This window comes from Zeugodacus cucurbitae, chromosome 3 (genome assembly GCF_028554725.1).
Source record: "Zeugodacus cucurbitae isolate PBARC_wt_2022May chromosome 3, idZeuCucr1.2, whole genome shotgun sequence".
Taxonomy (NCBI): Eukaryota; Metazoa; Arthropoda; class Insecta; order Diptera; family Tephritidae; genus Zeugodacus; species Zeugodacus cucurbitae.
In genome coordinates, this window is record NC_071668.1 from 23,394,133 (window position 1) to 23,419,385 (window position 25,253).

The 25,253-nt window shown below is 35.0% G+C and overlaps 3 protein-coding genes across 19 annotated transcripts in view; all 3 read left to right on the forward strand.

Moving 5' to 3' along the window:
* The window catches only part of LOC105214823 (tRNA-dihydrouridine(16/17) synthase [NAD(P)(+)]-like), a 59,888-nt gene extending 45,062 nt beyond the window's left edge, over window positions 1-14,826 (forward strand). Inside the window, exons 2-8 of the mRNA XM_054226730.1 lie at window positions 10,219-10,438; window positions 10,588-10,758; window positions 12,760-12,919; window positions 12,986-13,181; window positions 13,297-13,545; window positions 13,621-13,795; window positions 14,159-14,826. Coding sequence (XP_054082705.1) covers window positions 10,247-10,438; window positions 10,588-10,758; window positions 12,760-12,919; window positions 12,986-13,181; window positions 13,297-13,545; window positions 13,621-13,795; window positions 14,159-14,677 — 1,662 coding nt within the window. The 5' untranslated portion in view covers window positions 10,219-10,246 and the 3' untranslated portion in view covers window positions 14,678-14,826. The remainder of the gene's footprint in view (window positions 1-10,218; window positions 10,439-10,587; window positions 10,759-12,759; window positions 12,920-12,985; window positions 13,182-13,296; window positions 13,546-13,620; window positions 13,796-14,158) is intronic.
* A 362-nt stretch (window positions 14,827-15,188) lies between these two features.
* LOC105214822 (ribonuclease P protein subunit p30) lies at window positions 15,189-16,606 on the forward strand. The gene is made up of 6 exons (XM_011188482.3): window positions 15,189-15,480; window positions 15,541-15,728; window positions 15,782-15,850; window positions 15,910-16,184; window positions 16,246-16,325; window positions 16,405-16,606. Exons 1-6 carry the CDS (start codon window positions 15,390-15,392, stop codon window positions 16,599-16,601), a joined length of 900 nt encoding a protein of 299 aa, XP_011186784.2. The 5' UTR covers window positions 15,189-15,389; the 3' UTR covers window positions 16,602-16,606.
* Window positions 16,607-17,340: 734 nt separating this feature from the next.
* Window positions 17,341-25,253, forward strand: part of LOC105214821 (serine-rich adhesin for platelets) — a 69,540-nt gene continuing 61,627 nt past the window's right edge. For 10 of the 17 annotated variants that reach the window (XM_054226721.1, XM_054226727.1, XM_029042009.2 and 7 more), the window contains exon 1: window positions 17,363-17,472. The gene's annotated coding sequence lies outside the window, so the exon portion shown is untranslated. Of the gene's footprint in view, window positions 17,921-25,253 lie in introns of all 17 variants that reach the window. The other 7 variants (XM_054226718.1, XM_054226723.1, XM_054226726.1 and 4 more) reach the window with 3 other exon arrangements.

Sequence of the window (25,253 nt, forward strand, 5' to 3'; positions counted from 1 at the left end):
GCTGTTGAAATGTTTCTTTCTGTAGCTGAGCAGTTTGAGAACCGGACGCTTAAAAATCTCTTGCCTTTCTAGACTCGGCAAATTCCGCTCGTATGCGGACTGCGCCCCACGCGTCGGTTGGGCGGGTGGAGGGTAATCGTTTGGGTTAATAATGTTGTTTGTATCGCTGTACAAGTGAACTGTTGAAATAGGTTTTTAAGGATTGCCATTTGCTGCCTCACTAATTACGCCCATTGTATTCACTTGCCTTGGCCACTACGCCGCCCTGGGGGTGATGGTGCAGTGAAAAACAAAAAGCAAAAGCAAAGCAGGAAACATAAAATTCACTGAAGCGTTTAATTGTGTGTTGTTGCAAAAGAATGATAAAACTTTAAGACAAACTATTTTATTATGCGATACAAAGGCAAAAATCAATTTCACGCACACCATCATAGCAACGCTTGACACATACACGCACACATGCGCTCGTTCGCCCACTGGCAATGCGCCGTCAGGCTGCAGGAAAACGCATACATATTGTAGTTGTTGTTGTTGCTGTGCAATAGCAGTGCGACAAGCATGCAACTTAATAAGTTCATATATATGCACATGTTTAAGTGCACTGCTCATTTACATATATACATATGTATTAATGTATGTATGTGTATGTAAGTTTTGCTGGTTGTTTACATGCAAACCAGCCATGAACGTGGCCATTGTGCTGCACGCGTGCAGACTTTCAACTTGATGGCGAAAATAGGCCATCATTATTTCACAAAAGAGGCACTCCTCACTTGGCGCACAGTGGGTTAATTTAATGATTGACGTTGTATAAGTATATATATATTTAATTTATTTTTTTCATAAATTTTTTTTTGCAACAATTCCGTGTTTGAACCCTAGCATAAATTTGGCCGTATAGGTCTTCCTTTCAGTGCTTAATAAAATATATTTTTCGAAATAGTTCACGTCCACCAAATGATTTTTATCAATGGCAAATGAAGGGCCTAATTTTCAAAAATTATTTTCTGATAGTAAGGGAAAAGAAATTAAATTTCTCTCTCTCGGACTTAAATGAACATTTATTTGAGTATACATATATTATAACAATTTGCCATGTTCCCATTTGGATACCAAATGTCTGACTTAATCTTCGGAATCAGCTTTTTCATGAAGGCCTCTACAGATCACGATGATTCGAAAAAGCCATGATATTTGAAATTACATAAAAAACGGGATATTAATCTACCAATCTGATAAAATATATATAAATAATTCATAATTTGCATTACATTGTTTATAATAAAGAGATGCAATAACAACCACAACATACGATTTGTTAGATATTTTTCTGATAATTACTACAGTTAAAATTCCAAGTGAATAAATGCGATAGTTTTCGTTAAATATCGTCCCCAGATTTGAAAAATATAATTTCAATAAAAACCCGTTTAAAGTTTGACGTTCTTTAGCTGACCGACCGGAACGCTTCGCCACCGAAGCAGATTGAACAGGAAATATATTATATTAAATATATTCTACCGTTTGAATAATATTTTTAAGAGTTTAAAATGGAATTTTAACTAACAAAATAATCGTTTGATGGACAATCCTAGACTGGTATATATAACGTAGCTGGTCACAAATCCTTCGGAGAACTTTTCTCTCGAACGCTCCTAAGGAGTACTCATCTTTATTGGTCATCGTCCATGCTTCCGCAGCATACATGAGGACGGGTATGATGAATGTCCTATAAATCGAGATAGAGCTCTGATTTTCAATTGCCTGCTGAGCCGTGATAGCACCTGTTGGCAAGAGTGATACTCCGATTGATTTCGTGGCTGACGTCGTTGTTTTTGTCACTAGCCAATACCAATCTTTTATTTGACTAAACAGTGTGAACCAATCGCAACATGTTGCACAGAGTATCATAGTTTTGTTCACATAACGGTTGTTTGTGTCACCAAGAAATAAAAAAAGTTAGATGTGGGTTATATATATATAAATGATCAGGATAACGAGTGGATTTGAAATCCGGATGTCTGTCCGTCCGTCCGTCTGTCCGTCTGTCTGTGCAAGCGATAACTTGAGTAAAAATAAAGATATCTTAATGAAACCTGGAACACATATTCCTTGCCACCCTGAGGAGGTTGCTTTCGAAAAAGGGCAAACAGTCCGCTGCCACGCCCACAAAATGGCGGAAACTGAAAACCTATACAGTGTCATAACTAAGCCAGAAATAAAGTTATTAAAATTAAATTTGGAACACAGGATCGCACTAGAGAGGGGCACATTTGGATGTAATTTTTTTAAGAAGTGGGCGTGGCCCCGCCCTCAAATAGGTTTTTTGTATTTATCTTGCAAATCAATAAAGCTATATAAACCAAACTTTCTGTAGTCGTTTCTTTTAGCCACTTCTTAATGCAGTCCAAAAATGAAAGAAATCGGATAATAACCACGTCCACCCACAATGAAACTTGGTTTGTAATAGTTTCCTTACATCCCAATGATATGTTGTGAAAATAGGCCAAATCGCTTCACAACCACGCCTACTTCCTATATACCAGAACTTTGAAGATGATCTGAATCGCTTACTTTACAATATATAAAGTAAGCACTAGTGAAGATATCGGTGCAGAACTTTGCACAAATACTACCTTTATAGTGTGGCAGCCCCATTCTAAAAATCGCCGAAATCGGACCATAGGTTTTCAATGCCCCATATATCGAACATGAGTACCTCGGTGCTGCTAACCTAATAATGGTTTCCATCTTTCAATGGACTTTATACAATATTTATGACGAATATGTGGGTCAAATTGTGTATTATATAATATTAATAAAGTTAAATAAATAAATTGCGAAAGTATAAAATGTTCGGTTACACGCGAACTTAGCCCTTCCTTACTTATTTATATCGCTTATTGACCAAAATTTATTGAAATAAAGATTACGCCAGCTTTGGGCAGTTACTTTTTTGGAGTTCGTGGACAAATATGATCACCCGATTTTTTTGTCTGCTAAAATGAATGATAAGAAAACGTTTTCCGATGGATATTGTCGAAATCCGAGACTCTTGAACATGGCGAGATGGGACCTTTGCATTTTCCATTTTCAGAGACCAAAATTGGTTCTCACATCTTTTAACTACTATCCAAAGGAACTATCTACGATCAAATTCAGTGGCCTTATCAAATTTATGACGGGCTTTTCTAAATAGCACGTCTTCTCGAAATAGCCCGCCTTAAATGCATACCTTCTAATATTGGACTGACCGATTTTCCTGTTATTTGGTCAAATATTTTGCGGAAAGTATTCTCAGTTAGCCGATATTATTCGTTTGCAGAAATTAAATGTATATTAATAATAAAATTTTTATTGAATTTTGTTTCAAAAAGTTATAGAAACAGTATGAATGATTTTTCTAGAGATTGTTTTGTTGTAGTGACTGAAAAATTTTCTCAAATAATTTTGAGTAAAAAGTCGACAGCTCTTGGTCAAGTAAATATCAAAGTCCGTACGGAAGCCCGATATTCCAGGGAACGTTTTTAGAGGTGTATTTTCACGCTTTAACGTACATTAAGACAAAATCTTTATGAGAAGTGGATTTTCTTTTCAACTCCTGAAGTACTATAAATTTTTCAGCTGTTTTCATTGCTTACTTTGTCCGTTGCAGCCGCTAAGGTTATACATGTTTGACGATTTTCGTTTGTTAAAAGTTCACGCTTTCTTGCCTGTTCGTGCATTCCTTCGCCAAAAACAATACTTTAACGATGCTCCAGCCTTCATATTCGCCAGACATTACTCCGTATGACTTTTTCATATTTCCAAAAATAAAGAGAACCTGAAAGGGCCATCGATTTACAAGCATACAAGCAATCGCTGAAAGAGCACAAGGCTATCCCAAAAATCGAATTTGAGATGTGTTTCGACGATTGGTGACTACTTTGAATGCGACAATATTAATGGTTCACACTTACTTGGATTGGACTCTAGACAGGGTTTTCTGTTATTTAGTTCAAATATTTTATTTTGGTCAAAAAATAGCCTAAAAATGGAAAAATATTATCTTATTTAATAAAGTTTAGGCCGATATTTCACCAAAAGAAAAAACACAGTAACAAGTATTCTTCTAGTTTATCGTTGTTTTTGTACCGACAGTTAACATTCTCTAAATAAATTTGAGCTGAGTTGACAATTCTTAGATATATAAAAATCAGATTCGGTACCGGATATGTGTTTACGTCTGCCGTGGGAACGTTTCTATGGCCGATCTCAGGGATCAATTTAATCATAAAATAAATTTAATCATAAATAAAATCTCGAGTGTTTTCGTACACTATCGCTTATTTATGTAAAATCATTGTGAAAATTGAATGGCTTATAATAAAAAGTGACTTTTAATTTTGAACATTAAATTTTAAAGTGGCAACACTAGTTTCCACAGTCCTCCACAAATTATAAAGATCTATAGTTGTATGAATTAAACATGTTTTCAGTGGAAAATAAATATATTTTCTACATCTATTTAACAGCACATAAAGTTTTATTGAGTAAACATATTTTTTGCGAATCTTGTGTTAATAAATGCAAATAAGAACACTGTTGTTGAAGGATGCCTATTATACACAATAACACATTCACATCTACATAACTGACGTAAACAACTTATTTCTAATTGCTACAAGTGCATAAATTGTTGCACATTCACAACAAATTGTTACTTTTATTTCGTTTTCATTTTATTTATTGTTGTTCAACGACTATGCCGCATTTGTCCCCCACAAATGCGTCATATGTTAACCAGCTCTAGTGGCGGCATTTATATAGTTAACAGTAGAGCACTTCACTGCGCGTGTACTTGCATTTACGAGTATATTTTTTAATTTTCATTATTTTTCTATATAGTACTGGCTTGCACGTATTAATGAGCCCCCCGAGTTGTTGCTGTGCAACGCACAGAAAAATTAGCTTAATTAACTTTTATTCACTTAAAGCGCATTTTCCGCTGACTGACTTAACGCTGCGCCTGACTTCGCTGCTGATAGCGCAAACAAACACGCCAACTTGCAACAAATTGCGGCGAGTACCTAACTACCTACCGACCATACTCACTGGTTACTTACCATACTTTCTCGTCGAGTGGCCGATAATGTTATTGCTGTGGTTAGCGTTGTTGTGTGATTTTTATTGGTGTTAATAGCATTGTTGTTGTTGTTGTTATTGTTATTCTTGTTTTCTTGTTGTGTTTAAATGGACGCGCGGGTGCGCCTAGTTGCGTGCTGTGCCGATAAATGGCGCAGTGATGCAAGTACACCATATTTGGTGTTGTTGTATACGAGATTATGGCCACTTTTACTGTTGCCTTTGGCGCAAGAAAATAAAGTCAAAGTCATGTTAGTGCTGGTTCAGTTGCAATATTAAGTAGTTGTTGTTAACGCTTTTACTTTCCATTTTATGCGTTGACCGAAATTAAGCTGCTTTTCTTTAAATACTTACATGTGGGTATACGTGCAAACGATGGGGTTGTTCTAAAATGTATTTATGACGAAGCAACTGCATAGAAAATTTTAATATGATTGTAGATGATTATAATGTCCAACGACACGTATCCAACGGAGTCAACGTTTAATTTTCTGATTGAGTCGTACCTTACCAGGTCAAAGTTCAAATGTTTCTATGAAGAGGAACAGCTACTCAGAGTTTCTACAATTAATTTTCTGATTGAGTCGTACCTTACCAGGTCAAAGTTCAAATGTTTCTATGGAGAGGAACAGCTACTCTGAGTTTCTACAATTACTTTTCATGTAACGGGTGATTTTTTTGAGGTTAGGATTTTCATGCATTAGTATTTGACAGATCACGTGGGATTTCAGACATGGTGTCAAAGAGAAAGATGCTCAGTATGCTTTGACATTTCATCATGAATAGACTTACTAACGAGCAACGCTTGCAAATCATTGAATTTTATTACCAAAATCAGTGTTCGGTTCGAAATGTGTTTCGCGCTTTACGTCCGATTTATGGTCTACATAATCGACCAAGTGAGCAAACAATTAATGCGATTGTGACCAAGTTTCGCACTCAGTTTACTTTATTGGACATTAAACCAACCACACGAATGCGTACAGTGCGTACAGAAGAGAATATTGCGTCTGTTTCTGAGAGTGTGGCTGAAGACCGTGAAATGTCGATTCGTCGCCGTTCGCAGCAATTGGGTTTGTGTTATTCGACCACATGGAAGATTTTACGCAAAGATCTTGGTGTAAAACCGTATAAAATACAGCTCGTGCAAGAACTGAAGCCGAACGATCTGCCACAACGTCGAATTTTCAGTGAATGGGCCCTAGAAAAGTTGGCAGAAAATCCGCTTTTTTATCGACAAATTTTGTTCAGCGATGAGGCTCATTTCTGGTTGAATGGCTACGTAAATAAGCAAAATTGCCGCATTTGGGGTGAAGAGCAACCAGAAGCCGTTCAAGAACTGCCCATGCATCCCGAAAAATGCACTGTTTGGTGTGGTTTGTACGCTGGTGGAATCATTGGACCGTATTTTTTCAAAGATGCTGTTGGACGCAACGTTACGGTGAATGGCGATCGCTATCGTTCGATGCTAACAAACTTTTTGTTGCCAAAAATGGAAGAACTGAACTTGGTTGACATGTGGTTTCAACAAGATGGCGCTACATGCCACACAGCTCGCGATTCTATGGCCATTTTGAGGGAAAACTTCGGAGAACAATTCATCTCAAGAAATGGACCCGTAAGTTGGCCACCAAGATCATGCGATTTAACGCCTTTAGACTATTTTTTGTGGGGCTACGTCAAGTCTAAAGTCTACAGAAATAAGCCAGCAACTATTCCAGCTTTGGAAGACAACATTTCCGAAGAAATTCGGGCTATTCCGGCCGAAATGCTCGAAAAAGTTGCCCAAAATTGGACTTTCCGAATGGACCACCTAAGACGCAGCCGCGGTCAACATTTAAATGAAATTATCTTCAAAAAGTAAATGTCATGAACCAATCTAACGTTTCAAATAAAGAACCGATGAGATTTTGCAAATTTTATGCGTTTTTTTTTTTTAAAAAGTTATCAAGCTCTTAAAAAATCACCCGTTATTATTTGAAAATATAAATCGAGTCCAAATATATTAGTAGTATATGGAATATGGAAATAATAATTTGAGTATTTTAAATCTCTTAGGAAAACCTGAACTTTGACCTTTCTGCCTCAATTGCCTAAAACTAGTACCAAAACCAGAATATCGTATACTATTATATCTTTTACCATAGCTTGTATTCGTGAAATCTAGTCGATGAGAATTAAAAAAGAGTTCCTTTCATGTTTTAAGTACTTCCCTAGTGTACATAAATTTTTGGATGTTCCAACAGATTTCACTGTAATTGAAATGTGTTACAAATTTTTAATTGCTTTTTCAACTATGTGACTCATATGTGACCTGGTCTACGGACGTTATATACGTTTTTTAATAATATATATAATATATATATATATAATATATATACGTTTTTTAATAAAAAATTAAATAATTATTTTTTTTCCAATTCGTCATGGTTGTAAGACTTTTTAGTAAGTTCCCATACAAGTTTTATTACTGTCTCGAAATGAACTTAGAGTGTGCCTCTTATTACTTTTAATAAATTTCCAGAGAGTTAATTAGTTAGCGTTGAAATTAATCTTCAGAATTAAAAAACAAGTAACAAGGCTAAGTGCGGGTGCCACCGAACATTTTATACTCTCGCAATTTTATGATATAGTTTTATTAAGATAACTCACAATTCGAACCATATATTCGGCATAAGGTCCACTAGAATAACGAAAATCATTGTACCTCAGGAAAATTGATATTTGCGCACTGTTCTCAATGGCTTGTTTTAGCTGTCATACAGCTTTGTTCAGATAAAAAATATTGCTGGAAGTATGTTCCATAAATCCTCTATTGAATTCAGATCTAGACTTAATGACGGATACCGAAGTTAGGGAATATTACGCTACTCAATAGAGGCTTAAGTATACCATGCGACGTGGATAAGCGCGTTATCCTGCTGGAACACCCAGTTGTCGCCATGATATGCCTCAGCGAACGTGATAAATTCACTGTCCAGCAATTCCATATATATTTTTCTTTCATACGACTCGGGACAAAGCAAGTGGGAGACTTCTCTTTGGCGCTAAGAGCAGCTCACGTCATTAAAGATCCACCGACATGTTTGCGCTTATAGTAAGTATGGCGAGGATGCCGTAAATCCGTCCAATACTTATAATCCATCTAAATTTAATGTTTCCTCATCACTAAATATGAAATGTTTAAACTCTACTTCTTAGAATTTATATTTTTCGAATGCATGCCTTTTGGGGAGATTATAAACGCGGGTTTAGACACTTAAAAGAAAGACTTCTCTTGGCACTTATAGACCAAATTCCACTTTAATTTGTAGCAACTCATCATGTCCTGAGTTGCCAGCATGCAAATATGCCATTTGGTACGTTCATTTATCGAAGATTTTGTTGCAGTACGCTTATGTTTTTGTATTCCTCGAGGGTTTTAAACAGTTTCGTATGGTTTTTCGGTGCCACATTACTTCATCAGTATTTACATACTTTGTTCATAATCTCAATCTTGATCTGTTGCTCAGACGAAATTCGGTTCCAAGTCGCATTTTTAACTAAAATGAAAGTTAGTTGTTGTTTTTATATACATGGACTTATTTTCTTATTTTTCAATTATTGCTTACTTCCTCGTTAGTTGGTTTTATAATTCCAATTGTAGAAATGTTGACACCGCGACAGCCAAAAAACAATAAAATCTTGTTTTTTTTGCACATATACCTATTTTCTATGAAGCGACCCGATCTGCATAATGGACTAATACTAACAATACTATGAGCAAGGTATTGTTGTAAATTTTTTGTGCGGCAAACAGAAATATATCATTAATAAACATAAATGCATACTCAGAAATAAGTGAGTTATATCTATACTACTATTGTAAAGAGAAAAGATTTGTATGTATGTTTGTAATGAATAATCTCAAAAACTACTGTGCCGATTTCAAAAATTCTTTCACCATTGGAAAGCTACGTTCGCCGTGAGTAACATAGGCTATATTGCTCGAATCTTAACTTTTTGGAAATAGTTTCCAGGTGTGGGTATCAAAAAGACTCCGTGATGGAGAATCTTAATCTGAAACTGAAAATCGCTTACAAGTCATTCTCTTCGTATCGCAATCCCACGAGAAGCCGGAGTGGTCTGCTAGTAGTATAGTAAAAAAATATAAAATTATAAAATATAAAATTATAAAAATTTAAAATATAAATTTTTTGGAAAAATATAAAATTAGCTATAAGGGACCATTTGTGGTACAGAGACACACTATTAGAAGGAAAAGATTCCATTTGAATTGCATCAAAATATCTGTCGACGCATGATCCTCTGAAAAAATCCTACAATTCGTATTTAAGATGGTCCTGACTTTCTAACCAATAAACAATTTCGCCATGATCATGTATTATATTCAAGAGATGGATTAAAATTTTAATCCATAGCATTCCGTTTAAATTGGTGACTTTTTCGATCTGGATGAGGACTAAGTTGTTCGCATCTCCACTCTCTGGAGACGTATGCTTTTTTTCTACGTGTTTTGCTTACTGCATCTCCTTTGGAAGCGAAAATTTCGGCACTCTTTTGCAAGGTTCTGGAGATTCTTCAAATATCACATTGTAGACTCACTGTTGTGCCTCCCTAAGGATCATCTATGCTGCTTGAGAATCCATACACAAGCTGACGAGGTTTGGTGTCCTATGTGGTCTATTTTCATATCTTAGTTCAATTGAAATTATTTCTGCACCGTTTTTAATTAAGCTTTTTTAATACAGAAGATTTTTCTTCTGGCTGCAATTAGTAACACTAATGGCATAACACCCTAGGTTTCTGTTCGTAATTATCGTACTCAAGCTGTTTCTGACTACCAAACAATATACTCGCAATCAGATTAAACTACTTTATATGGAAAACATCCATCGGAATCCATTATCAGTGATCCATGAAGGACTTTGAGAACCTAGACAATCTTAAACAAGTTTTCCATCAATTTTTTTTAGTTCGAGTTCCACAATATTGATATGTCCACAATTCAACTATATTTTTGGCAAATTTGTAACTAAACTGAAAATAAATATTATTTACTAATTCCCATAATTCATTTGCTTAAAATTTCAGTTGTGAAATTCAGTAACCAAAGAACAAGATGGAGAATGAAGTCGCCGTAACCACACCACCAAATGCCAGTTCCACACCTACGACAACTACATCACCACCGACTGAAGTACAAACAGTAAAGAGTGATACAGCACCAAAAGACACATCAACGACAGCAACACGCCCTAAACTTGAAGGTTATGAATTTTACCGCAAAGTCCTTGGATCACCTCAGTATGTGGTAGGTGCAACAAAAACAAAACAAAAGCAAAATTGATGAATACACATGTACCACCAACAAGTTTACATGTGTGCTACTCTCGTATATGCTAACATTGAAAATTAAATTCGTTTTCTCTTCCAATCCCATTCACATGTGCTCGTATGTAGGTGGCGCCCATGGTGGATCAAAGCGAATTGGCCTGGCGTATGTTCTGTCGCAAGTATGGCGCCCAACTGTGCTACTCGCCAATGTTTCACAGCAACTTGTTTGCCAAGGATCCGAAGTATCGCAAGGATGCGCTGCAAACATGCCCCGAAGATCGACCATTAATTATACAGGTTTGTTAGCCAAATCAAGATTTCATGTGAATTGTATGTAACAAGCTACTACCTTTTGGCCGTTAAAAGTGGGTGTGAACTTTTTGGCTGAAATATAGCAGCGCTATTTGAGGTGTTAGGCGAAGATAGTGTTGGAAAATGTAAAGAGAAAATAAGTAAGTTCAAAAATGATACAGAAAACCCATTAGATCCCATTGTACTCACTTGGTTAGAAAAAAAAACATGATTTTCTTCCGTACCCAAGCAAGTACAATGCGTGGGAATGGGTTAACATAGTTCAGCGAATAAAAAAGGTCATGTTGTTCGAATGGACTAAAGCTCACCAGCTTTGAAAATGTTCGATGCAGTACCCGCTGGTCGACGTAGAGGAAGGGGAAGATTTCCACTCCGGTGGAAGGATCATGTGGACATTGATTTTATCTTTTTCACTTAGGACTTCGGACTTTCTGGTGCACTTTAGTTTATTAAGAGTCCTCTTTAGTTTATTGACCGATTAGAGGGACAGAGATCTTCATATTTGCTAAATGAAAGGTAGGGATCAGCAAATACCAATTTCGATATTTATGAAAAAGGGTTGACATATTGAAGGGTAACCGTTTCTACAATATTCGGGGTTATTCAACCAATATGGGCCGAAGGGTAATCCATTTCGAGGTTCCCTACTCGAAAATTCAAATTTATTTGGGAATGTTTATTATCATTCGAAGCCTCATTCTTCGCATATACTTTAGGTTTTACATATCCCCACAGGAAAAAGTCTAAAGTAAATTTCAGGCATCAAATAATCGATGATTCCACCGTTCAACAAACCGTTGTCTTTTCTGGATGAAGTAGCAGCTCTTGAATCTCTTCAGGTTGCTCTTGGTCCCAAATACGTCCATTTTACTTGTTCATATACCAATTGATCCAGAAATGGAGCTCATAGCTGAACAGAAGTTGGCTGAAAAGCGTCGGATCTTCTTGGAACTTTTCAAGAGCACATAGAACAAAGCGATGTCGCTTGGGAAGGTCGAGCGGCTGCAGTTCTTTAACTAGCTATATTTTGTACGGTTTTAATTTCAGATCTCGACGTAAATGTGACAAGTCGTTTCATACGTCAGTCCGAATAGCTCAATTCCACTCTCTACGGTCTTCGTGTACACTCACAGCTACGGCTGCTATATTTTCTTTACTGCTGGGTCTCAAAAAAGGTGATGGTGTCGCGAATAGTGCGTTCAGTAGGCCAATTATGTTGACCATAAGTTTAGCGAAACGAGCGAAACACATTAGTTACAGAACGGTGTTGAGGCGTAAGTCTTTCCATGATGAAATGTCAAACAATACTGAACAAAAAAAGATGACAGCTTGACACAACTTACTCGTGATCTGTTAAAACAAGGCTATTGGCTATTGAAAAAAGTTCATCTACTGGGATCACCCGTTATATTTGGCACAGAACGGTCAAATCAAGTTGCACTGCTCAACGAGCCATTTTTCAATTTTTTATTATAAATATTAAATGAATGAGCTTTAGGAGCCCATTACCTCTAAATATTTTAAATTATTTTGCCTTGTTAAGAATATAATCAAATGTAGACGACATAGGTGTGTCTATGAAAAAATCTATGTATTATCGACTGTATGTACGAAAATTTTATTATATTAATTTATGGAGCATATTAAAACAGTTTCTTGACATGCGATTTCCCATCAGCATCACTTAAGCATATAAAATAACTGCTAACCTTGCACAAATCATGATTTTTAATTGCACGCTGTCATGACATTGACATTGGCTGCGCTAATGGCCTTTTTCTCATCATACTCTTCACGCTGTTTTAAGCTTTATTTATGCGAAATTCAAGAGAAAGTCATTAGAAATATGCAAAACCTTGCACTCAGTCACTCAACACTGAAAGTCCCCCTAAGGAGCGCATTTAAAATGGCAATTCACCATACAAAGGCATCATTTCATTTCATTTCGCATGTGTTTTTCAAAAACATTTTCCATTTCATTTGCAGTTTTGCGGCAACGATGCAGAAACGCTGCTGGAAGCTGCGCTCTTGGCACAAGACCATTGTGACGCTGTCGACATCAACTTGGGCTGTCCGCAGGCGATTGCAAAACGTGGCCATTATGGTGCATTTCTGCAGGACGAATGGGAGCTGTTAGCGGAAATTGGTATGTATTGTGTTGTTGTTGTTGCGTTCAACATTGGTATAATGAAGTCATTTCAAACATTTTCAGTTAATACACTGCATGTGAAACTGTCTGTGCCGGTGACATGTAAAATACGCGTTTTCGAAGATCGTCAGCGCACGATTGCCTATGCCAAAATGCTCGAAGCGGCGGGTTGTCAACTGCTCACCGTACATGGACGCACAAGAGAGCAAAAGGGGCCGCTCACCGGTATCGCCGACTGGAGTTACATCAAAGAAGTAAGGTACAAGTACAACGTTGTTTGAAATAATTTTCAAAGGAGTTCGCTGGCTATTTGGTCGAGCAATTTGGCTGTTATGCTTATCTCTAATTGTATTTTCTTTTATTCTACTCTATAGAGAACATATTAAAATACCCATGTTTGCTAACGGTAATATACTTGGTTTGGAAGACATCAAGCGTTGCATATCGGAAACCGGTGTGGATGGTGTCATGACGGCCGAGGGGAATTTACACAATCCAGCCATATTTACGGGTGCAGCGGTGAAAACCTGGGATATGGCAAACGAGTATTTGAACTTTGTGCAACAATATCCCTGCCCAGTGTCCTATATACGTGGGCATTTGTTCAAAATCTTCCATCATTTGTATGTATATATATTTTTATTACTATTTAATGATAATTTCAAATAATTTTTATTTAATTTTCGACTCAAAAAAAGAATGAACTTAAGACCAAATGCTGACTTGCGCGAGGAATTAGCTGTATCCAATCAGTTAGAGCGTTTCCGTGCGGTCGTTGAGAAAATTAAGCACAAATATGAGCCATTCCATGTGGGTGCAGTGGTGTACGATGCCGAGGAAGTGGATCCCAGCGTTTTAGTCATCGAAGAGGGTGTAAGTATTTGCTTAAGTATGCTTGTTGTACACTGCGTATGCGTAATTATTTACTGATACGCTTGACATGTATACGCAGCAACAATTTAAATGAATTAAATAAAAAACTTTTCCATTTATTTGTTCAAAAATAAATAAAAATAATTTTAAAAACTAAAATAATTTAAATAAAAAATAATAATTAAATTTTTATTTAAATTAAATTAAACACAACCTACTTTTAATCTGAACTAATTATTTTTCACGTAAGGAGTTTGATATGCCGTCCCACAGCTCCCTTATACCGGTGTCTACGCCAGTCAAGAAGAAGAAGAATTATTTTTCACAGCCATATTATTAACTCCTCTTTTAATTTCTTCGCAGTTGAATTTATCCTTGCCACCGTGGCTATGCCAACCGTACATTCGCGTTCCTCCAGAGATGCATAAACAAATTATAGCCGAGAAGGTGCGCCTTGCCGAGGATCCCAATAGGCAGAAACGTCAGTTTTTCGACACCGAAGGCAATGAGATATCACGCAAGCGCATGAAAAAGCTACGCCGCCGCTTACGTCGTCCCAATAAGCCCGAGGGCAGACACGAACGTAGCTTGGAGTGCTGTGATCAATGTGCGAATCCCGTTGGCATTAAGTGTGAGTATCGCTTATGCCGCACCTGTTGCCGTGAGAAATGCTACACTGAAGACCGCGATTGTCCTGGACATGGTATATTGATTAAATCGCGTCGTATAAAAGCTAAGGTATTTGAAAATAAAAAAGCGAGTAAACAGGATTCTGGCGTATCTGATGACGTGGACGAAGTGACTATCGAATGCAATGAGATTGAACCTGTCAGGATTTTACACAGCGCAGAAACGAATACTGTACTCAATGGGAACAGTTGATTTCTATTGTTGAAAACGTACTTATTAGTTAAATTGTGTACATTTTTATATGTATTACATTTAGATAAATTAGTTGACACTATGTTGAACCAAATACAATATACTAAACATAATTGTGTTGGCGGACGATGCCAATGCAACTTTTACAAATACATTCATTTTTTCATTTATTACTTCATTAGTGACGATTACTGCTGTAGCACACAGCTTCAAGTCGACTGGGTTTTAGAAAAAAAGTATTTTCATAAAATATATAATTAAATTTAATTAATTAATTTTTTCTTATAAATAATAAAATTTCTATTCATTTATAAGAATATCAAGCCATACTTAGAAAAGATTGTTTTTAAATTAAAATTTAAATAAATTAACTTCATATTCATTATAATTGATTGAATATTATTTTCAATAATTAAATTATTAATTGCAAATTGCATTTTTGTGAAAAACAATTTATTTCAATCAAAGACAAGGCAACCCTAGATCACACGTGCACCTAACAGCTGATGTAAATACTCAAACCGCAACGTCAAACTAGAAACGTCACTTTTGTTGTAAATTGAATTGTTTTGCAAATTAAAAATAAAAAGAATAAATTCAATAAATGAGAGGGCGTAAAAGTTAAATATTAATAAACATTAATTAATATTAAATTTAATTCAAACACCGTTTATTACAAAGAAAAATACAAAAGTAATAATAGCGTTTAAGAATGGAGAAGACACAACCATTTTATGATTTATGCATACCATACCAAAAAGACGAGCGGGCACTGAAGGAAATAATAAAAGAAGCAAAAAGTTGTAAGTTGCTTGTTATTTATAATTCTACAAGTTTTTGTTTCTAATATTTCTACAACTTAGTGGGTTACAAAACGATTGCTATTGAACAAGTGTTTGATCACAGCAGACGCGATGCTACTAAGCGTGTGCCTGACATATTTCCGTCACCTGTAGTAATAAAATCGCTGGAAGCGGCATTTAAAAACGAAGTAAAAATTTTACAGAGATTAACAATTTTATATGTTGACGTTAGTGTGGCGCATGCTATGGTAAACAACTTTCAAATTGTTATATGCCCTCACTTAACTGTATTATTTTGCAGACGAACTCACTTAACATAAAAAAATTCCACTTGATCGCTGGTCAACCAAAGACGGATGCTGCTTTAACAGTAATTTGAATTAAATACTTAATATTTTTAGCTTTTAATAAATATAATTATTTCTTCAGCACTGCTGTACAACTTTCGCTGGAGACTTGCTGACATTCGACGCTGATGGCGGCGTAAAGCTGTTGGTGAATCGCAAAGCATATCAAATTGGTGTCAAAAGAGGCTTGTTCTTCGAAATCAAATATGGCCCTGCAATCAGAGACACTAGCATACGCAAAGATATGATAAAACTCGCGCACAATTATTGCGTGCGTGGTAAATCGAAAAACATCATATTCAGTAGTGGTGCAACGAATTCATTTGAATTGCGTGGACCTTACGATGTGGCCAATCTGTAATATATGAATTAAACTACTCTACGAACTGTACTAATAAAATTGAATACTTTTTTTTAGTGCTTATATCTTTGGTTTGTCAGAGGATCAAGGCAAGAATGCAGTCAATAAAGCGTGTAGACAGTTATTCTTGAAAGCGCGTAAGTATAAAATAAAATTTAATTATAACTGAAATATTACTAAAATTAACATATTTCCATCGTTTGTATATAATTGCAGAGGCGCGCCGCATTGGAAAAACAGTTATGTTCATAAGATCCACTGGACCGATAGTGTTTTCCGACTCATCTGATTCTGCTGACGATGAATCCGAGCAAGAAGCGGATGATGATAGTGATGAAAATGAAGAGCTTGAAAATGAGTTTGGCAGTAATTCTCCAGAACAACCCAGTAAAAAGAAAAAGAAACTTTTATAAAAATATACGCATGAGTTTGATTTTCCAGTAGTAGTTAACCATTTGATAGAAGGAAGAATTCTTTAATTAAGCCGTAATCAATATTTTCTCAATTCACTTAGTGATATTGGTTTAAGCCTTTCGGAATCTTTAGCAATATTTATAATTGCTTGGCTGCTTAATCTATCCAAATATTGTATGTAAAAAGTACGGCAGCACCAAATTGAAACTTAACCCTGGCATGGTGGATTGCTTTTCGAAAAAAGAATTTTATTTTGAATATAAAACCAAAAGTTGTATGTATAGTATTTGAACTCGTACAAAGGTTTTTTTAATTTCTAAATATTCGGCAATTTTGTAGGTTAAAATAAAAGCTTGTAACATATTATAGCACAGAAAATGCTTATAAATTGAAAATCAAACTTTTATATTTTTATTGGTATGTATTAAATACTTATCTGACTTATCAGTCGGTTCTATTCTCATTCTATCGTTGCTAAAAAGTTCTTAAATTTAAAATATTTTTTTATAATTGTTAACCAAAAATCAATGCGGCTATCGTTTAATAAATATTATTTGGTTTTATATGTTCACAAGCACTAATCAATAAAGAATATCATAAATGAAATAATCGTTAGTAGGAGGAGCCCAATTTATTAATGAATAAAAAATTTTATTTGAATATGCCTGCACTCTCAAAAATTCCTCCTTTTGGTTTGCACAGAATTTAAGAGATTTAAGCGTAATTATGTGGCAACACTTCGATGTGGAACGACGTTTCGAACTGTCATTTGAATCGTCGTCGGCAAAAAGAATGAATTCTGAAAACAAAATGGAGGTCTTTGATTTGGTGCGTACGTCTCTGTGCTAGTGTGAAAAATTTGTGTAAACGGTAAAATTAGTGCAAATTAATTATAAAATATTACAAAATTTGATTTATAACACTACCGGCTTTAATTTAAAGTACAAACTTTATAAATTACTTGTGTATTAACAGAGATAAATGACTTTGAAAATTTTTCGCTAAAGTTGAATTGCAGACACTCGGTGAAAATCGAGAATTAGGAGAAAACGAGTAGAAGAAAAATTTCTGTACTTCGCGTCAACGATAGCCAACGAAGGCGATGTTGGATTTTTCGTTTTCATTTTCTGCTGTTCATCGTTAGTACTTGGTTGCGTTTCCCCAAAAAAGCGATAGCAGTAAATTTTCTTTTGTTTTTTGTTTGTAAAAAAAATATTAAATATAATAATAGTGGAACGGTCGTGCAAAATGAACATAAACAACAAAGTGCAATAAATATCTGTGATAAAAATAAATGGGAAGCTACGATATAAAACAAGTAAAGAATAATTGCTAAAGAGACAGAATATGTTAAGGAAAAACAAAAAAACAAAAAACAGTAAGATAAAAAACCGCATGCTAAAAGATAAAGTTGAAAGAAAATTGTGTGAAGATTGTTAAAAATATAGATATACATTGTGAAGACGAAAAAGAGGAATTCTTGCTGAGCGCGGCGCTTTGCATAATTGAAATTTGTGGTACTGGACTTTTGTGTGCTTGATTGCTTTGCTATATAGGTATTCGTGTATGTACGTTTGGCTGTTTGCATTGACCGTCGTACAGTGCCCATAGCAGAGCTCCCCATTCGCGACCGCACATCGCACCTTACCCCACTGGATTTGATTTCATTCGAGTTTGCTTCGTTTGTCTCCGCCGCGACGTCGAGAGGCAACGCGAGATGGCGAATGCGATGGCGACGTCAATGACTGTGTTTGCGTTAGTGTTGTAGAGAAGTTTGTTGGAAATTAGTTGATTGCTTTTTTAATATAATTTTTGCTTGTCTCGCTATTCGTTCACAATGACAGCACTTATGATGCCACCCCAACGATTATGATGGAACATTAGTTTAATCATATATATGGATTTTAAAACAATTGTTTATGCACATATTGTTTTAAAAGAAGTGTTGGATATAACTATTTATTCCATTTTTATACATGTATATATAATATGCAATGATTTGTGCCGGTAGCAATGTGAAAATAATACAGTAAAAATGCATCTATTAGTTATTAGTGCTCGTTAACAGTGTCTGTTGTTTCATTAATTTTTTTTTATAACCAAGAAAAAATCGTGTATTCGCCAATGTTCGTATATATGCAATCGTTATAAAGTGCATTCAAACCGATGAACATTGTAATTTTTTTTTGCATTGTCGTCATCGGGAATGTCGCCGAATACATTATTTCGTGTGTATGTGCATGTATGAAAAACATACATACATTTGTATGTACAATTTGCTGTCGCTTGCACCTGCAACATCATTGACGCGGAGCTTTCTCCACTATTAGCTAACTCTACAGCTATCTTCGTTTTGCGAAATTATAAAAACTATACTTCACATCTACTTTCATTCTACAGTCAATACAAGTTTCGTTGGAGATATTTTCAACTAGTGAGAATTATTATAAATATTGCTATTTCAGTGTAAATATGTATTTCAGCTTTATGGTTTCAAGTGTAAAAACAAAATTGTAAATAGATTCCAAATATTTTTTTTTGTTTCATATCAGTTTTGAAGTTATACAAACACATATTTGGTAGATCATCTGATGTTTTGAAGGCAAATATGTGCTTACCTCCAAAGTGTATTCAACAATACACTTTGGCTTACTCATGTGTATATGCGTTTGTTATAAATTTTATTTCAATTGTATAGATTTTTATCAACAAATAGAGTATAGTTTAAAGAAATTCAGGTCATTATATTAAAATAGGCTTGTGAAGAAACCGGTAGACCGAGTGTTCGTACTGTAAATATATACATAGGCACATACGTAGATATTTACATCCATTTTGAAAAGCAGATGCAAAAGCCGGAGAGTGGTAATGTGAGTAAAATGTGAAAAAAAAAACGTTTGCTTGTCGCACAAAATTGCTTTTACTCTACTTATTGTTCGCTTCTTTCACACACCTCTTAAACGTGAACATCGATTTTAGCATCTGTACGCATTTTATAATGTACTGAATGTTTGTACGCGCCACACTGTGACGCTTCTTGTGTAAGTTGATTGCTAAAGATACATACGCCACACTTTCAACTGCTGATGTATTGTCATACAAACATACATACATACGTACATATGTATATGCATGTACGTATAAGCACATGAATGTGCACAAGTCATACGTATACGCAGCTAAATTTTGTTGTTGCTATTGTATTTTTATGGTACCTAGTAATTGAGTACATAAGCACATTCATATATTCATATACTTGGCATATGAAAGTAAGGTACCTAAACGCGCGTCTGTGTATGTATGTATGTACTTCAATGGATGCTTAAATTGTATAAAGCATTAATTCGTATCTAAAACCAAATACAACAATATCATTAAAGGCAAAACAAAAAAGTCACAGGCTGACACTGGCAAGACCACATAGCCAGCCGACAACACAAATATCAGCCGACAGCAAGTAATAACACCAATAACTACCGCTCGTGTCGTATATTAGCAGGCAACAACAACAACAACAACAAAGTGCACAGTGTAGAGAAGACGACAAAAAGACTTGGTTGGATTACTGGATTTACATAAAATATGAAATGAAATGAATTGAGGGAGCAATGAGTAAAATAATCTCAAGCTAAAACTATGTTCGCGCGTTCAAGTGTACGTATGTATGTATGTTTGTGTGTTGTGTGTGCGCGTTTATATACGTATAAATACATATATTTATATATACTTTGCTGTATGCGAAAGGCTGTTATACAAGCTGAGAAAATACACAAACAAAGAGGAATACCAAACTACTGACAGTCGCGGTATTCAAGTATGTACCTGTGACAATAATATTAAATTTTCAGTTTTTCATCTTGACTACTACATGAACAGTTGTCAAAGAAGAGTTACTAATAATTTTGTAATATTTTTGAAACTCCAGTTCAAATCGTCTTTATAGTCTAGCATCTGACTGCTGTATTGAAATGTGTTAATTACTGTGACACCTCTTTAGACGGACACTCACCGTCGTGCGGTTTTTGTACGCCTAAGTTAATGCCATTTGTTCCAAAAATGTAATTTAGTGCATGAAAAAAATTTTACACAATGGTTGGTTAGCCTAGTAGAGGTGTTTTGTGAGGATAGGTTTCTCTGTTCTATTTTATTCGCATTGCTTTAATCTTAATTCATTAGTTAGATATCTCCGATCATCAAATGAACTACAATACATATTTATGTAGTAGTTGAAAATCGCTATGCTTTGACCGATTTTACAAACCGTTTAATAGTTTATTGAGTTTCTCTACACATTTTTCATCCCACAGCTCCATATACAGCAAACATATTTATAAAATACCGCTATTTTGCTCCACAATTTTCCCAAATGGTATAATTATCGCGAATGCTTGAAATATTTTATTACAAGTTTTCTTTTCCACACAAGTCCAATATGGCCTTACATATGCAAGTGAGTCTGTCTGTCTATGTATGTATAAATAAATTATTATTATTTTATCTTTCATTTTTTTTATGTGCATATTAATGTATGTATATATGCATGCATTCGAGTAATTGCAGTTGCTTAAATGTAGTGTGTATACTGAAAGCTTAAAAACAATTGTGCATACATGGCAGCCACAAATAAAAAAAATTATCAATACATTAATTTGCAAATGGAATTAGATTTAGAGTAACTGGAGGTAACATTTATATTTCGTTATCTCAATTGTTTTGCAATCGAATATTTTTTTTCGTTAAAGTTGGTGTATAACAACAAACAAATTTTTCTGGAGTTAAAAAAAATACAATTTTAACTAATTTCACCTGTTGTTTGTCATAGTTTTCGTGTACTTTACTGAGTGTGGTAGTTTTAACATCTAGTATAAGAAAGAATTTCATTTTAAGTAATGAACATATGGTCTCATTGTGGTTTCGATTGACTTTACTGTTTTTTACTTCCAAAAATTTTAATGTTTTAATCTAATATTAACTTTGGATATTCGATTCGCAAGATACAATATGGATGGACTGCAAATTTCAATGTGAAGCGCCTAAAGCCAGTGTTAATTTCAATATAAATGTTTGATTTTATAAATAAAAAGTGAAATGCGGTAATAAAGAATGTGTTAATTAAACTATAACTTATACTTATAAAAAAAACTTGCGCCTTACAGAAAGTTTTTTCAATGTCGGGAACTTTACAAATAGACAGTGTTACATTGATTAAAAAAAGAAAGAAAAACAGATCTCTTTCATTAAAACTTTTTGTTGACATAAGTGATTAACGTCATATGTGAAGTGTTATGTATGTGTTAAAGCATTTGTAGAACGATTATTATCAAAAAAGTGCAAAGTCCGAAGACTATAACCGCAGCATGGAACAATAGACCGGTAAGTTTTATTTTAGAAATATTTAGATACGTCTTTTGATCGATTCAGATGTGTATAACATTTAATATAAATATACACATGAATACATATAATATGCATGTAGATTTGCATTGATTTACACATAAGCATTATATACAAGCGTGCATACATATACTTTTGCATATATTATAATAAGGCGTCTATTTAAACGGTGTATATGCGTGTACAGTTTTCAACGTACATTCGCTGCTATCGGCAAACCTGCAATTACGGCTTGCTTAGGCGAATCGTGAAATTTCGAGAAATTTACGACAATGGTCAGGCAGAAGTTGCTTTTTAGAAATAATTATGTATCTTTAACTGTAGCACACGTATTAATAACAACAACTATACATACATACATACATACAAAAAAAAGTAATCGTCAAAAACGACGATGAATAAAACAACATCAAGCGCAAGTGAGAAACGAGCGGTGTGGCAAATAGCAGCAACACCAGCGATGCCAACAATAAAAAAAGACAACAAAAGCAACAATAGTAATGCCAAAGCACAGATCGAAACACATACATAAGTATGGTATGCCACACAGATACACCCCTGCAGTTGTTCTATGCACATTAGGGTGGTGCGGAAATGCATTAAGTTCATTTTTGTTTATAGTAAGTTTTTATTTTGAAATTGAAAATTTTTTAATTTGAAACACATATTTTTCTTTAATATGTCTTAAAAGACACTATGTGTACGAGGGTTGATATATATGTTTCTATGCCAATAATAGGTGAGAATAAACTTTGGTGGTTGAGCACGGTTTTCATGATTGGGAATCTACGTTTTTACTCTTTGAAACCGATTTTTGAAAAAAATTTTAATTCGCAGAAAGATTCAGTCGCTCACGGCATGCGATATAATCACTACACTCAATGCAGCTGAATTTTTAAACTTTAGGCATTTAACTATAACCATACATCCTACAGGATCAATGGAATGAAAATAGATAATTTTGCTGTTGCTTTGGAATGTAAATATTTTGACAAGAGAGTAGAGGTCGCTTGTTGGTACGATTTGACTGAAATATAAAAAAAAATACATTTTTGACACTGAATTTTAATACAACCCTAGTGTTAATACACACTTGCATATCGACGTGTACGAGACATACCAAACTACACGTGTTTGTATTCATATTTAGTACGTTCGTACGTATGTGCACCGTTACGCAGATGTCGACAAAAATTGGCTGACTGACTGGCTGTTTGTGCTGTTTGCCTTTTAGTGGGGAGGGCGGGTATATATACCACAACGGCAACCATGCTAATGCATATATGAACGTATGTAGATGGCAAGGTAACTAACAAGTAAGCGTTTGCCATAAATGCGACGGCGCAGGCAATATTGGCAAAAAAACTATATGAAAATGAAAAATTCAATCAACTCTTTAGATAAAAAAAACAGCGGAACACAATAGCAACAATAACAGGCAAGACAAAAACACCATCATCAAAGAGGACGGCAAAATTTTAGCGATATACTCGCATGCATCTATGTATGTTTGTACGAGAGAGCGAAAATGCGAAATAAAAGATTAAAAAATAATATTATAAGTACAAAGATAGCAACAGTAAAAGCAATAACAAATTCTGTCGTTGCTGCCGTTTGTTGGGATATGAGAAGTGGATCTGTTGGTGCTGGTGGTGGTGGTGTTGGTGTCGCCAACGTCGTACCTCATTTTTGTTGTTATTGTTACGTCGCGTTGCTCAAGAGAATCATCGACACGGTTACGCTCTATCATCGTCCGTCGCCGGCTTGCATTGGCGGGCTGGCAAAACGGGTCGCGCAAACCTTTTCGGTTGTTATCGTTGTTGATTCGCTCTTTCATTTGTCTATTCGTTTGTAATTTTTTTTTGCAAATTAGAGCTGCCATCTGCGAGTGATTATCAAAAGATGCACCAGCAGCCAGCAAGCAGTTGATTCAGAAGTTAATAATTTTGTATTGGTTTTGGAAGTTTCTAAACACGAAAATGAAGAATATTATATATTTTAATGACATATTTGAACGACAAGAGGTTGAGCGATATAATGTTGGAAGGCAGTCCTGTCAGTATGTGAACTTCATAACAAGTTTATATGTACAAAAAATGTTCCGGTTTTAATTGATGTCTTTTAGGATATCGTTTCTAATAATCTAGCCTAGCTTATCTTATTTCAGTGCTTCAAAGGTGAATATGTAAAAGGTTAATCCAATAACCAGTCAAGGTCGCCGGTGGTATCAGCATATTTGAATGATCATCCCTTAGCTAAGTATAACAAAGAGCAGACAATTAGACAATAATAATTATGTTTTAATTAAAAAAATAAAAATTAGATTTCAAATAATATCTTACTTGATAATAACTTTATTTTAATGATTTTTACTTTAAAATCTTTATTTTGTTTAAAAATAACTTTACATAAGCAATGCAAAAAAAAACTAGAATTCATATTCACCGAATACTTTGGCAACTCTGCCCCGCCTAAACAAAAGAAAAAAGTGATTTCAAAGTAATAAAATTGGCTACGTGCAAATGAGAACAAACACTCAACGGCCACTAAAAGTTTTGCAACAACAACAGCGGCAATATGAACGTCCCACCATGCGTAGACGTACATACATATCATTTCTTGTTCGTACCACATTCGCCTCAATCTTCGCCAATTGACCAACCGTCGACTGACTACTAGTCAATCTGCTTTTCTCCAGGCGCAAATGTTTGCGGCGAAACCGTGAGTAGTGTGGCACAAGATTGGCGAGACATCTTGCAATTGCAATGTAAAATTGAATTCCTCGCTTTTCCTTTTTTGTATATTTTTTGCATATGCGTGGTGTAAGATATGCTAAATCATGCAATTACAGTTAGGAGTATACGTATTCTGCAGCAAATGTTGCATTTTGTAGGGGAATATATACACAGCGTGTGTGTTGCAAGATTGGTATGCGAAATAAATGAAATAGACTTGTGTGTAGTTATGTTTAATACGAAAACTTTTGAAAATGTGCAAAGCCAGTTGTTGCAAATATAAAATTCCACACAAATTGTTCTAGCGTGCGCACAAGAAAATTTAACTTCATTTTCTTTTTGTATCTATCATATTTTGAATTTCTCATCTTCTTCAACGTAATCTCCACCGCTGCACCAACGCATTCCACACAACAATTATGAGTAGTAAGTACGCTTTATGTGCCACCACTTTTTTCGGTTTAAAGTGCCTGTCGCGACAAGTCACCTTTGACGAGCAGTGTTGCCAACTTTATTATAATT

Coding starts and splice junctions, on each gene's coding strand:
- LOC105214822 (XM_011188482.3), top strand. CDS start 15,390: ATGGAGAAGACACAACCATTTTATGATTTATGCATACCATACCAAAAA. Junction 15,729..15,781: donor TTAGTGTGGCGCATGCTATG/GTAAACAACTTT, acceptor ATTATTTTGCAG/ACGAACTCACTTAACATAAA. Junction 15,851..15,909: donor AGACGGATGCTGCTTTAACA/GTAATTTGAATT, acceptor TTATTTCTTCAG/CACTGCTGTACAACTTTCGC.